Source organism: Echinococcus granulosus, assembly GCF_000524195.1.
Source record: "Echinococcus granulosus chromosome Unknown EG_S00158, whole genome shotgun sequence".
NCBI classification, from domain to species: Eukaryota; Metazoa; Platyhelminthes; class Cestoda; order Cyclophyllidea; family Taeniidae; genus Echinococcus; species Echinococcus granulosus.
This window is the reverse complement of record NW_020170538.1, coordinates 51,665-66,706: the sequence shown is the minus strand read 5'-3', so window position 1 is coordinate 66,706 and position 15,042 is coordinate 51,665. Positions and strand designations below refer to the sequence as shown.

The window sequence follows — 15,042 nt, the reverse complement described above, 5'->3', positions numbered from 1 at the left end:
CGGGAGGAGGAGGGCTGGTCCCTACCACTTCGTCACAATCCACTGCTTCTACAAGCATTAGCTCTCCAGTAAGATAAACCTTTCAATTGTCTTATTTTGTCATGATGTCACAGATGCAAGTCGAGGGAACAAAATTGTGGTGTGTCTCTGATGAACTGCTTCACGTTTGACCCTTCTTCCCTCCTCCCGAGAAACAACCATCAAAACCTAGCTCTAGACACCTTCACTTCTCCTCCAACGATACTTCGCAGTCACCCTGCTCCACTTCGCGTGTGATCATGCGATTGTCCAATGCGGATGTCAAGAAGAAGTGAGAAGCCTTACCTGACGCCCGAGTGAGAGAACATTCGAGAAATACGGAGGGCGGGGGGTGGGGTTGGGGTTACAGGGACTGGAGTGAGGCCGTGCATCTCTCCATCCCTCCCTTTCATTGCAGCCTAGAACTCAAATTACCTGCCATGGAAGTGTGCGATGGAGAGGGTAGTGAGTGGATGGATCATCTTGAGGTGAGAGGTGGGGGGAGCAGAAATTACCAGCGAAATGTTAGCTTGTCGAACGAAATTTGGAGTTAGTCATGCAACCAGTCTGCCAGTAAGTTGGCCAGCAATCAATTCCTTCTCCACCATACGTTTCGACGGGGTGAGGTGAGAGGGATATGAAGGGCAAAGTGGTAGACTTTGAAGGCTGTTGTCTCCCATCTCATGATGGAGGGCAGGTGACACCCATTCGGTTAGTGGCTGCCACCACGGCTTTCCTCTCCCAGGTGAAGTGCCAACTAATTGTCATCCCTCTCTTTCTCATCTGACGCATCTTCCATTCATCTTTTGGGAGCTCTACCAGCAATCCGTCTATGACCTTCGACACCATTGACCTATTAATCGCCTTCTTATTCGACCCCTGCCTTGTGTCAAATAATTGGTCGTTTCTGCTGTTAATTCGCGGACCAAATTGACCTGACAAAGTCGTCGCACCTAATACTGACCAACCTGGGGCCTCAAACAGTTCATTGCCTGGTACCTACTCGCCTCGCTGAGGATTCAACGGCAACGGTGGATGAAGTGATTTAAGGCTTGTGGAGTGAGTACCAGCAAAGGAGTAAACCTGCAACTGTGAAATCAAGAAATCCCCATTTCACTGGAACCACCCTCATCTTGGCAATCTAGCCAACAGTGGTACCGTTCTTGACACCTTTGTCGAGACATCCACCGTTGCCGATGAATGAGCTAGGTTGCCTCCTGAAGGCACTTTAACAAATGCTTCTTAATTTCTCACCATATTTTGATAGTTTCAACGACTGCCTGTTGGCAAGCTTACTTGTTAAGAATGCAACGACAACAAAATCTTACCCATTCAGCAACATCAGTTTCGTATTCATCAAACGGCATTTTATTCCTGAATAGAGAATCAACCACTTGATCCCCATCCATTCTCAACTTCGATCGTCACTTTTTTACAAGAATGATTTTGTCTTCACACATCTGCGAATTAAGAGGGGGGAGAGTCAAGCCAGACTCTACACTTTGCCGTCGAAGCAAGGAAGGCATTCTACAGTTGGAGCTTCTCCGTTTCCAGATCTTCCAACGCACTCCACACTGAGCTCTGTCGACGCACAGATTTGTTACCTGCAAGCCCTGCTGTCTGCTGGAGATTAGTCGTCGTCTCACCTACCAGATCTATTGTGACTTGTTTTTTTTTGGAGGCTCCCGTCTCCGCGGAAGCCGAGGACTAGCAAGGAAATTGTCAAAGAGACTCGTTAGCTGAAATTGCCACACAATTATTACCTTGCTACCACTTACTGGAAAGTATTGTGACGTCGCGGATTCAGGAATAGGGTCCCCACCATCCTTGCCAAAAATGCTCTTCCACAGCAACTCCTCTCGAGATGGTTCGTGCCTGCTACTTGATGAGGCCTCAGCCACCTCGGGGTTACTCAATTCGGTTAGTTGTGTCTTTGCCTCATCCACTTTGGTGGTTGATGCTTCGTGACGCTTTACGATTCGTTCTAACTCCTCTTTGAGCTCCTTCAGATTAGCATCCGCAGTGGAGTCTTTCGGTGTCTCCTTCACACTTCTTAGAGAATAAAAAAATGACCTTTGTCCTACTCAGGTAAATTTAGGTAAGGCAAAAAAGTTTATAACTCGAATGATGAAGGATTTTGCTTACTTCGATATTTTTGATTTTTCCGCAAGATCTAAGGCAAAAAAGAGGAGGATAATCAAGGAGTGCTCAAAGCTGGATTTATCATCAGTTAACTAATTAATTGACAAAAGGGGGAACGAAATAAACGCACCAAGTTTTCCGCTTCCTTTCTGTAAAAATGGACAAAATAAAACCTTGATTTTTTTGAGTAGGAAATTGGTACTCACTTCAGTTCACTTGCTTTAGGGAAGAAAAACAATTGCCCCTTGAAGGTTTTTGAGAGGCATCTACCTCAGTTGGTGGATTTGGTTGAAGGGACTGGGACGAAGGTCAAAGTAATGGGGTCAGGGGACAACACTAGGCCTACACCTACAACTTGTGGAAAGTATTATCTACTGGCTTGACGCAGCTTCCCCGAGGCTTCATCAATCGGTGCCAAAGATGGCAGAAGAGTGATTACACAGAGTGACTACGACAAGCGTTACATAGGAACCGCCTAATTGCCTTTACTAGCCAAGACAACCATTTAAATTATTTACGATGAGGGTCAAAATAAATTGACAAATTAAAGTTCCCAGATGAGGACTGTTTAAGAGTTTAAAACCAATTGATATTATTACTATTATTAATGTGGAATGCTGACAGAGATCCAAAGGTGGTGTCCTGGCCTATCAAGCCGCATACTTGCAATAGGCATAGAATTCCACCAGGTTAGTCAAGTCATTGTCGTTAAGGTGTTCAACTAAGGATGATTTTCCACTAAACATTTTCCATGGTTTGTGAATAAAAAGAAATAATTTTTCCATTTCATAAGTTTCCCATTAAGTGCAATGCTGCAAATTGTGATTTTTAGGCATCAAAGACACTCAAAACAACATTTGAATTCACTATCCTTAAAAAATACTAGAAGCCACTTTGTCAAGACCTCTGCGACTTGGTCTTTAAAAGAAGTAAGGAATGGAAGAATAAAAAAAGTAGTTTTGGAATTTTTAGACCTCTTACAGTGGGTGTTTCTGCGTTTTGCTTCTATTAATCTCATCTCTTCTAAACGAAGCAGAGGCCAGCTAGTTTCGTATTCAACGAATGTCAAGTGCAATAAGTGTGGAAGCAAACAATAAAACCAGGTGCTGGACATTATCTCCGCTCTATCTACACCATTTGGCTTGTAATCACGCGACTGCTAAATGCCAAAGCCAAGAAAGGGTGACGATCAACACTGGGAGAAACACGGATAAGGAGAACACAGAGAATGAGTATGAGACAATGTCTCGCCACCACGACTCCTCCCTTTCTCCCACTGCAAAGCCTTAAATTTTCCAACGGAGAAGTTTTACAGTAGGTGATAGGAGGGCCTTGCGTGATCCCCTGCCATATTTGCCTGTGGAAGCAATCATAGGACTCTCTTCCCATTGATTCATTAGTCCTCCACCTATTCAAGTTGTATCGAGTTGATGGATTTCGGACGTATTTCCCGTTTGGCCTTCAGTTAGTACATTGTGCAAGGCTTCCAAATGACGGAGAAGGAGTAAAGAGCACAATAAATAGTCTTATGTTGATACATTATGATTTTTGATGCCAATAAAAAGGTTCTGGTAGCTGGGTTATGCTGAATAAAACAAAAACGTTTTAGTCACTAGAAATTAATGCAAAAGCACAGCCTGCTTGATTCACCGATGAACGCCGAAAAAGTTTCAGAGTGGTGTGAGATGGAGAACTCGAGCAACACGATGACAGGTGAATAAAAAATAATTGTTAGCCAATGGAGGTGGAGAGATCCACCTCAAACTGCAGGTAATAAATTGGCGGCAAAGATTAGCGTCTTCCCTACCCAAACGATTTGATATCAGTTGCTGTATGAAAAGCGAAAGGTTATCGCTTCAAGTGGTCTTCTCCTCAAAGTTGTTTCGCCTTAGTTTTGATTTCTTCGACGTTTCTTAAATCCTTTTAAACTATGACATAAGGCAAATCTTACTGGCCCTTATCTACCTTGAACAATATCATCGAGATTGTGATCCTTGATTTTAGACCCTAACAAGATCCAAATCCGAAACAGCTTCTTCCGTTCCTGCCTAAATATCAATCTATTTACTCGTAAACTCATTAAAATCAACTCTACATCCTTCAGTGTGACAAATTCTCCTTCATTTATTCTTTAATTTTTTTCCGACTAATCATCCACTCATACACTCACCAATCCATTCACTTGTAAAGCATCTAACGAGTAACCTTCACATTTACCCACTCGTTTAGGGATCTGCTTTTCTCTCTTTTCTGCAACTTCACTATCTATCGATTCCAAATTCATTTGTCTAGCCCTCTATCAATCCATCAATCAAATTTTCAATGACTAGTTTATCACCGCCTTTGTGTTGGGTGTGGCTGGCTTCAATGACTTGGTAAAAATGGAAGGGACTTGTAAAGTACATACGATTGTACACTACTCCTTATTGTACTTCCTACTACCTTCCTTCTGTTTTGAAGCCTTCATATAATAAGGGGTGGATTGGTCAGCTCTGATGTGATTCCAGTCGGTCTACTAGACGAGTCGAGGCTAACTCGATTCCAAAACCGCAGAAGATAGCTTCTCGTTAAATGTGTCGCATAGTATCTGATGAGGATGTACCATGCGGTAGTAGGAAGCACCTTCCGAAAACAAATGATTGGAACAACCCGATCGTGATGATGAAAGACCGACCAGAGGTGCATCGCGATGAGGAGAAACATCGCTGTAGGTTCAATTACCTCCTAAAGCGCCTTGCAACGCAAGCAGTGAAACAGAGCTGCTTCACATCTACATCACCCGAGTTGGAGCAGTCATAGTGGGAACTATTAAGCACAAGGTCGCCTCCTTGCCCTGCATCTAGAGAAGACAGACAGCAAACTTCAAAGACTGCCACTTTGTTCTTCACCTACTCACTTCGCTTCCACCAAAAGGCACAGTAGCGAATGAAATGACTGCTGACTGACTACCTGACTTGTGATTAAAAATGACCTTATTCCCATGGACTTCAACACTCCTGAATCGAGTGGACAAATCACCGCTCGTCCCCAACTGATCCATCCACTCATCATAGCATCCACTTAAAACTTCTAAGTCACTCACCATTCCATTTCACATGACCTTGCATGCTTTACGTGTGTTCGATGGAATCCAGAACCGTTCACTCGTTGGCGGCAAAACCACACGACTGTGATTCATCCATCTACTCAATACGGTGTGACCGGAATTTGTGAGGACGAAACTGATTCTGCTTCATATACCTCAGAAACAGTCGAGAAAAGCCTTCTTCATACGTTAAGCAAGAAACTCAAATGCCATCCGTGAGAAGTTGGGAAGAAAGAAGGAAAGGGTAAAAAGATATTGCCGCATTCTCATCCAATTTCTCATGCTTCGTACAGTCCTGATCCTTTGTTTTCCAAGTAAAGCTTATGCCTACTCTGGAAGTAACTTCAGTCAATCGCATACCCGCGTGTGAAATGAAAATGACAGGTGTGAACCGACAATGAGGCAGCACTGGAATCTTAGTTCGTTTCCAAAATCTAACTTTTTACAGCAAAAGATGATTATCACTGGCAAATAAATACATTGCAATATTAATTACCTCAAGAAATGTAATGTAAAAATTTTCTTTACTTAGTTTTTGATAAACCTACATGATCTAATTCAGTTCTCTTAAAATATCTTGGCAAACTTGGTACTAATGTGCTCCATTTGAATGACAATCGTTGTCTACTCACCTCAAAATTCTCCTGCAAATCTGGCATAGCTGCATCGTCACTGTCAGCATCGTCTTCCACCCCACGAGTCGTCGTAGTTTGTTCACCCGCGTCTCCATCTCCATTCCCCTTTTTCTTTCGGCCTCTAGCCGCTGGCACTGGTAAATTCTGTCCCTACATCGAGGTAAATACAACCTCTCAAATCACCCAACCAATCTAGCTTTTAAAAAGAAAAGCCATCTTCTCACCACATCAGCTACTAGCTTGAGACCTCGACTCAGGAGATTCCCTGCTGTGGAGGAGGAATCTTTACCCTCAACAGTACCACCGCCTTCGTGTCTGTTGTTGACGGCGGTGTAGGAGCGAGTAAAGAGACCGTTTTTCATTTTCGCCACCATAGTGGAGATGGGACAGACAGTATGTCGAGATCTACGACGTTTCTCTGTGATCTCATTAGCGCCTCCTGGAGGTGATCGACTATTTGGTAGGCGATGATTGACATAATGACGTTGGAGAGCCTAGCATTCGAAAGGTAATAAGCAAAAGTTGATTGGTTCTGGGGGTAGCCAATCGGGGGCTCAGATGAGTCGTTGACCAATAATAGAGATGACATATTTTACCTCGTCATGAGAATCGCCTTCAAGACCGAAATGACCAGAAATTCGACTGCGCTCGCGTTGAAACTCCAGTCCTGAGGCTTGTGTTACCACAGATTTGGGAAGGCGCTGACTGTAGATATTCTGCAGTTCTAGTAACTTAGTTTTCTCCTGTGATACAAAAAGATTATTTTTTGTTCGTAAATCTGTACTTCATAATGACATGCCGAAAGAATTTTCAACCGTTTGTATATCTAGATTTTATAATCCTCCTGTTTCATGAAAATGATTCAACTTACGTGCGTGACCACGAAGAGCATTGAATGTGAGGGTCGAAACAAAATAGGGCCTACGTGACAAGCCTACAAGTGGTATGACGTTCCTTTTCTACCATCTACACTATTTTGTGCCCTTCCCGATTAACCCACTTTTAAATAACATAAACTTCAAAACGCCTTTCGGGATAAATTGACCACCTCAGTTTTATTGCGAAAACTTCGTAGTCTCCCAAATTTTACTTAAAGGTCTATTAAAATATTTAAATGCTATCTTGTCATCTTATGTTAGCCTACATTTTCCAAAGCAAAGATGTAACGAGATCCTGCTACTTTGGATAGGCCAGTTGCCTAGACAAGAAATGAACACAAATTTCAGACCTGTCCTGAACAGCAAAGACAACACCACTGAAAAACAGCCAATAGTCTTTAAGGTGTCAAATGTGATACGTCTTTCCCTGTTACTATCCTCTTGTCCATCCTGTTGGTATCTGCTTTAAAAAGCTTGACAACAGATTTAAGCGATTTCACTTTTGGCAAAAGCGAATAAAAATATCCTATAGCATTCCTATCATAATTTGGATCGAGAAAATCTGGAGACGCGATGCCTCTCAGGAGAGGCAGCAGGACAGCGTCGAAATGCAAAAAGTGAAAAATATGAATAAAACTCCTATTAGTGTGTCTGAAAAACTCATGGTTTCAACTTGTTTTGAGTCGAAACGAGTACTTTTGGGAAATGAAGTTGAGATATAGTATTGCTTTGAGGGTCCTTGCCCTCTGATACAAGGTTACTAAATCATTCTTTTTTGGTTTATGGTAGATCCATGAGGTCTGAAAGCAAGAAAGTAGAACCAAAAATGTAAGACAAACTTTTTAGTCTCTAAGGTTAGAGTTTCCCAAACTTTTCTGTGTCTCAAAATCACGATAGTTTATAAACATTTAAAGCCCCAAAAAGTGATCAAAATTACCTTGATTTCGATGGGAAATAAGTGGGTAGTCATAAAGTGGAACGAACGAATTCAACACAAAAAAAACACTACATAGGAGGTGTGTTGCTTTGACAGAATTTGTGTACGACTGACTGACTTGAAGGCTTCGGTTTACGATGTTTAGTTGGGCTTGAAGGTCACTGACGAATTTTCTCATCTTCCGGATTTGCTCATTAGCCGCTGCTTGCTCGGTTCTGTGATTTCTTTCCACCAGTTCCATCTTCCTTTGTAGATCCTGAAGTATCAAGGAAGAGAAAGGGAGGTGTAATTATCATATTTAGGAGCAAATTTACGCCTCACAGACACTGTTTATGATGTTCACTATAAAATTATGGCCAGATCGAATACCCAGATTTAATTAACCTCTAACGATTTTAGTTACCACAGTGTCATCAGCATCAGCTTTACTATAAAGAGGGTTTAAACAAAGTCAGCGCTTTTCAGTTTGTGACTGAACAAATTAGAAATTTTAGGAGATTTAAGCGTTAGCTTTGAGTTCGTTACAATGCTATGCGTTGTATTGTCGTGTAGGAACAAGAGGACCTCGCTTCGACTCATTCATTCCCTAGTTCTGATTGCTTCTGAAAGTGGTGAGGCAATAGAATAGAGAAATGAATGCGCGCCTGCACACATTCGAGTTGCAATCCACCTCACACAAATTAGGCACAGTTATGGGAAATGTGGGGTGAGTATTGAGTGAGCTATTTGGGGATAACCAGTGATATGTTCGTTCGTTTAATGAACATTGGAATACAAAAGCACAAAAGTATTTCTTCATCACAAGTCTGGCAGTCAGTCAACTAGTGGCCAATCAACTCTCTCTTAGCGACGCGTCTTGCGAGGATGAAGTAAGTGAAGTTCAAGTGGGTAAAAAAAACACAAATAAGTGAAATAGAAAGAATTCTCTGAAATTTATTCTCGCCATTTGTCCTTCATACGCCCAGCAACCTCCACCACGACATTTACCTTCAAGTTGTTTCATAACCCAGGTTGAAAATACATTTTAGCTATGATCTTAATACATTATTTACGGAAATACTAGGCTACGGTGAGAAATTTGAATGGCATTAACAGCCTCAACTTCTGCTTACACGAAATTTGCGTCGTTCCTCCTCAAGAGTCGTCTGTAAAGTGTCTATTGCTTGAGTTCGTTTCTTAATCTCCTCGTGTTCATTCACAGAAGCTGCGCTGGAGACAGTAGCCGACTTGTGATCACGCTTCTCCAGCAAAGGTAGCAGTCGTGCCTCTGCTTCAAGCGCTCGTCGTTCTGCCAAATCAACAGCCTCCTGCTTGCGTCTTAATCGGATTTGCATTGCACGAACTTCTGCATTCAATCGATCAATAACCGCCGGCATCTCCGCCTCTCGTCCGACCGCCTACAAGGAGCAGAATAGGAGCATACTTCACCATCATACCAAATCACCATCAGATCTTAAGTGTGCCATTGCACCAAAACCAACCTTTGAGAGCCGAGCACTCTGGACCTTACATTGGCGTTGCACAGTGCGAAGCTCTACTCGACACTCCTTCAATTGGCTCTGAAGTAGATGATTTTCGCTTCGCAATGAACCGATAAGGTTCTGACTCGCCTGCCATGCCTCCAAACTCAATTCAGTTTCCAGCGAAGGGTGAAAGCGATGGTGGTGGTGGCGTTGCTGCTGACTACTCTTGGAGCCTCGTATGTCACTTCGGTGCCGCCGGTAACGCCGATGTTGTTGCAACTGTTGCTGTGTTGAAGGCGGTGGTGGTAAGGAAGCAACGTTGGTGCTCGGTGTGTTTGAACCTAAAGGAAGCATTGCCGAGACATTCCCCCATCTTAATATTACTTCAAGAACAACTTTGTCAGTCTCCGTTGCTTCAAGCTTTACCACAGCATCATAAAGATCCGATGATGCTAATGCTTATGATACCAGTTGCCTAGCTCTTTTGTTCATACACAATGAAATACTTCCACACCAGCATATCCTAAAATAACAATAAAGCTAGCCGAAGTAAAACAGTCTGTACGAGGAAGCATAACAGTTTTGAAAAAAGAATAAATATTAATTAGCTGAAAAACTCAAAGAATGTCTAAACTATTTCAACTTGAAGGATCGAGATTTGAAGTCCTCGAAAAAAAATGAGATGAACGTGGATGCGTTGGTAGAAATAACATAACCTTATCTTCAGTTACCAAAATTTTTTATAATAAAAACCACAAGACTTGTAAAAAATGAGTTTTTACCAAAATATACAAGTAATCGGGACTACTGTATTTAAGAATTCGCCAAGGAATGAACAAGTGAGAGAAGGTACTTGCCATTTTTCTGCATGCAGTCTTATAAGTTATGTTGGCGGATAAGTTATGCTATAAAGTCTTTTAAGGATTCCCTTGGAAAAGGTACAGAACTGATTTTAAAATGACTGAAGTTTAAAATCAGTATTGAGAGTGAGTGTTCTAAGAATTTTCAAATAATGGGCTACAAAAATAAGTGTTGAACAAGTATTCACTGCAATAAACTTTATTTAGGGTTTATATTGAATTAATGACGGTAACCTAGATACGAATGACTAGTTAAATCCACAACAGCTTACGGTGTAGCTTATTCGACTTGAGGGGAGTCGGCACGTTGTCGATATTTACATCTGACTCAAAGGACTCATTAAAGTAGGTTTCTTCTTCATCAGCATGTGCCTGTTTAAACGCAAATGGGATGCTTTATGATGGCAGATTGCAGTGTAAAGATGCTACAAGGTTACTTTTTGTAAAATGCAGCTTTTGTGGTTTTAAAAAACATTAGATTGACTCAGCTATACTCAATGAAGCTAATTAGTGGGATGTAAATCAAGGCTTTATTAGTTCGTCATTAGGCAGCATAATTTGGGTTGTAAGATAAAGCCGAGTGGCACTGAGGTTAGAAATTATCTTGTAACAATTAAACGGAGTTCTTTTTAGTTGGTATGAGCTTTGACTAAATCAAAGTAAACATAGTAAATAAGCAAAAAACAACCCATAATGAAGCTATATTTTCACTCAAAAAGCCGCCTTAAGTTGGATATTAGGGCGTCATTTGTTAATAAACTAGCCTGGGGTTCAGTACTATCCATTACCAGAAGGCTTCCTTTACTAGATTCATACATCAATGTGACCTATCTTCAACCATTATGTTATGATATCTCGCGCTGCGCAATAAGTTGGCGGGTTTTCATCCAATTACGTTAGAGAATTAGCCAAATCCTGTGTCCCTAATACAATAGATGTAATTCTACAAAAGTTATAAATGACCATGTCATTTCTGACAGTGCTCTCTGATTTAGCTAACAATACATTGCTAGTACAAAAATGAGCTAAACTTTTTATTTATTGGAGGAAAATACCACCCACCTTCCCCAAAGCATGTGTAAACAGAACAAAATAATTTTTCGGCCACCAAAAGCCTAACCATGCTTTTACGTCATGCAAGTTGATTTCCACACCTGACATATCCACAGTTATTTTGTTAAGCAACTTTTATAATTTAAGGATTTTATACGGAAATAATCCAATTGTAGCAAAAAAAGATGTTTCAGCCCCCATGCTCCACTAAAACGATGCCAGCGTGAAAGAATATGCACTACTAATACACTGAACGGATAATATGTTGTTGTCGTTGCTAGAGAGCTTCATCATCAAAGTAGGTGTACTCCTAAACCTCCTTTTTTCCTCCCATCCAACTCTGATGCCCAAACTTTTGATAGACCTGCTTAGGAGGCGTGTATTCCAGAGGAATCCGAAAAGAAACGGTTTTGTTCAGCCCACCGAGCTCTCTACATTCTGTGACTTCTTGCCTAGAATTTGGTTAAGTAAATATACACCATAGTGCACATGTCCGGATCTGGAAGGCCCACGCAAATGTAAGGTCAAACAACCACAAATAAGCCACGATGTGTTACTCCGCCTCATCCTAGTGATCTGGAACGAAGCAATTGTATCGGACACGTACATCATACAGATACAAACACATCCCTTAGTAATCACCTCCCGCATTCCGACCCACTGAAGTCAGCCACAGTAAGGTAGCAATGGAAACTCCCACAGTTCAGACAGAAACAAAGTAAATCAAACCTCAACAAAACTACTTTTGTATTTCTATCAAAATGCTCGGAGATATAAGTAAGAGATCAGGAATCACATCGAAATCATCCCCTCATCCCAGGTGAACGATGGGTGCATTCCATGTTGACAAATCCGTGTAAAAATTAAGATCATCTAAAGGCTATGAGTCATACGCATGTCGTGGATTCTAAAATTCGGGAGCAAAATTTTCTAGTTTATATACAGCAAGTGGTAATTTTGATATCAATCGGAGCCTAGTAGATACCTTTCCATCTACTTTCACATTATCATCATCTCCAAAGTCACTGAAGCATATATCCTGTCGAGGCCCTCGATCTGTGTCAACGGGACACTCTTCCACCAAGCTCTCCACCGTGGATGAAACGGCTGCTCCAATTGTGGGCGACGATGAGGAGGATGTTCGATTCCGTGAAGCGGTGTCAGCAGATCCATTCGTCAACGGAACAGATTGCCCAATAAAACGCTTTAGGATGGTCATCCCACCCGCCACTGGCCCATCGCCTTCCTATTGAGAAAAGCATTACTTTTAGCTGATAACTTCCCCCTGACTGGCGGCACTTTGTCTTTCAGCCCTTCACTACGTCCATGTTAAAACGACTTCTCGGATGCTACATTGATGGCAGTGCTGGCAAACCACACCATACTCAAGGAATACCGAAAGCAAAGCTACTGATACCAATTAGTGGTAGTTTGGTGCAAACTAGGTAGAACGGCATTCTTACCCTAACTTCCTCATAGGCCTCAAAGATGATTGTCACAAAGATATTCAACACAGCGTAGATGAAGAGCGTGATGAAGACGTAGAGAAAGATCCTCGAAAAGAGGTATATCCCCATGCCCTTCGTGGAGTCAATGGTGGCGAAGGTGGTGTACATGTCATCGCCATTGATTAGGCTGAAAAGACACTCGAGGGTGGATGTAAACGAGCGAAATTTCATGTGAAACGGGCCCAGTATCACCCAAGCGGGGAAGACGAAAGCGAAGTAGAGGATGAGAGCACAGGCACAAAATCGAAGCAGACCCGGGACTGAGCGCTTGATTGTGCGTAAGAGGAGCTGTAAAATGATAAGCAAGGTTAGAAGAATTACTACTTGTGCATAATAGTAAGGCGTGGTGACAATGCGACGTACGTGTGTTTGAGAGGCTAACTCGACGTAGCGAAGAACGCTAATCCAAACCAAAAGGGTTCCCAAACCAAGGAGGTAGGATAACTCGGTGTAGGCCACTAAGATCTGTAAACAAGATATCACGAATTGTAGGTTTCAAAAAGTCCGACAGGTCGCATCAGAAAGGGGGAGAGGATGATTAAAACCGTGCCATTACATTCTGATAACTACATGTGTTCTTCTCGAAAGAGTAAAGGACAGAATTCAAGTAAAATTTAATCCAAAAGAAGATTAAAATATGTAAGACTACACGCGTACATCTTTGTTGTGCACGAGCTTTAAAGTGGAACCACAGATGATGAGAAAGTCGCCTCCCACCACCACGAAGAGCCAAGGATTAACGAAGTCGAAGAAGAGACCACTCAACCGCATTCCGTAGTGCTCTTTGAAGAATCGTTTAGTTCTCTAGAACGGCAAACAGTTGTTAGTAGCAACTTGAAAAGGACAGAGGGGTGAAATGGAATTGCCAATTCCTCACACACCTTCCACAGTCGAGCACCTCCGGACAGCGCGACTCCGCAGAGCCCCAGAGAGACAAGGGAGGTGTTGAAAGCAAGAAGGTCAACCACCAGGTGGACCACTCGACGCACCGTTGGCGCAGCCTCGGGCTCATCGTCTTGCCGCACGCCTTTGAAGAGGGCGCAAACTACCTCAAGGGGCGCTGACGTCAGGGTCGCCACCACCTGGCCCGTTTGACCGCTGTTATCGAAGAGAATCTGCCAGGAATTTAAGAATGCAGAAGTAATGTGAGCTGAGTGGACTTTATTCCTACCTAATCACGCGAGCCTTTTCGATCTCTGTGATGATGGCTTTAGGCTACGCGAATACTCAGCACTTTCTATACTCCTGAGCGCCTTTAAACACCTTCAGGTTAACTCAAGCCTAATGAGCCTTAAAAAAGCCTGAATCCACTGCCAACGAGGTTGGCATGTAAAGACGCCTACTTTTTCCGTTTAAGGAGGTGACAAGAACAAGTGTCAGAAGGAAAGTGAATGAACAGACACTTACATGTACATTGAATTGAAAGCACTCGATACTCCTATCCCAGTCGGTGTGATGGATTGCAGGTGAAATAAGTGAGAAATTGAGCGATAATTTCCAAAACCTAAAATCCACCAACCAAAAACTTGATAGTCGGCAATTCACAGTGGAGGTGGAATGGGAAAAAAAGTAGGCTCACCTTGAGAAGTAGAGAATAAGCCCCTGATTGTTAAAAAAGGCCTCAGTGTGTTGCCAGTCGGAGATTTCAGTCTCAGAGACATTAAGGAGATTAATGGTTTTGCAAACTAAAAATTGGGTAAAGCATCCGCTAGGCAAATACAGATAGCAGTTAGATTACTCCAAAAATGCGACAGCTGCCCCTTCCCACCAACATTACCAATTTGCCTCAAACTAAACCCGTTTAAGACCGCTTGACAAGGTAAAAATCGGCAAAATTCCACTAAATATACACATAAAATTTGAATAAACTAACTCTCCCCTCCTCCGTGTAACAGCTTAATCTCAGTGCTGCATAAAGTAGACATGAAACTAACCTGCTGGAGGAGTTGCCACCACATTTCGGATGGTTATTAGATGAGACAGCGGGTGAAATTGCTCAACACAAGCTGTGACTGGACGCTTCGCATCGCTGAAAGTGTAGCCATTAAGTGAAAGCGATTCTGTTTCATTGTACTGAAAGATGAAGAAAAGGACCACGGATGGGAAAGTAAAAAATGGATTTTTGCGCCGTACATACATTAACTAATTGTAATTTTTGTTAAAACAAGTCAATTTGGGTTGCCGTGGGTAGGTGAGTAAAGGATGGAAAGATAGGTGGATACGGGATGAATGGATACAAACAGGATGGATGGATGGATAGAATGGACACAGGATGGATAGATGGATACAGGATAAATGGATGCATATAGGATAGATGGATGGATGGATGGATTGAGTGATACAGGATGGATGGATACAGAATGGATGGATGGATTGAGTGATACAGGATGGATGGATGGATACAGGATGGATGGATTCAGGATAGATGGATGGATACAGGATGGATGGATGGATTGAGTGATA

General features: G+C 42.3%; 1 protein-coding gene across 1 annotated transcript in view; it reads right to left on the bottom strand. All coding sequences in view use genetic code 11, as the record gives it.

The window, feature by feature from the left end:
- Window positions 1-1,545: 1,545 nt before the first annotated feature.
- EGR_09642 (Mucolipin-2) overlaps window positions 1,546-15,042 on the bottom strand; it is a gene marked incomplete at both ends in the record, with an annotated part of 16,403 nt that continues 2,906 nt past the window's right edge. The window contains 20 exons of the mRNA XM_024498891.1: window positions 1,546-1,725; window positions 1,797-2,070; window positions 2,164-2,191; window positions 4,126-4,167; window positions 4,378-4,456; window positions 5,794-6,030; window positions 6,105-6,374; window positions 6,477-6,623; window positions 7,814-7,951; window positions 8,808-9,092; window positions 9,177-9,499; window positions 10,291-10,390; window positions 12,057-12,317; window positions 12,535-12,867; window positions 12,943-13,044; window positions 13,237-13,383; window positions 13,461-13,694; window positions 13,987-14,083; window positions 14,159-14,264; window positions 14,514-14,652. Of these exons, the coding sequence (XP_024346697.1) occupies window positions 1,546-1,725; window positions 1,797-2,070; window positions 2,164-2,191; window positions 4,126-4,167; window positions 4,378-4,456; window positions 5,794-6,030; window positions 6,105-6,374; window positions 6,477-6,623; window positions 7,814-7,951; window positions 8,808-9,092; window positions 9,177-9,499; window positions 10,291-10,390; window positions 12,057-12,317; window positions 12,535-12,867; window positions 12,943-13,044; window positions 13,237-13,383; window positions 13,461-13,694; window positions 13,987-14,083; window positions 14,159-14,264; window positions 14,514-14,652 (3,522 nt within the window). The remainder of the gene's footprint in view (window positions 1,726-1,796; window positions 2,071-2,163; window positions 2,192-4,125; window positions 4,168-4,377; window positions 4,457-5,793; window positions 6,031-6,104; window positions 6,375-6,476; window positions 6,624-7,813; window positions 7,952-8,807; window positions 9,093-9,176; window positions 9,500-10,290; window positions 10,391-12,056; window positions 12,318-12,534; window positions 12,868-12,942; window positions 13,045-13,236; window positions 13,384-13,460; window positions 13,695-13,986; window positions 14,084-14,158; window positions 14,265-14,513; window positions 14,653-15,042) is intronic.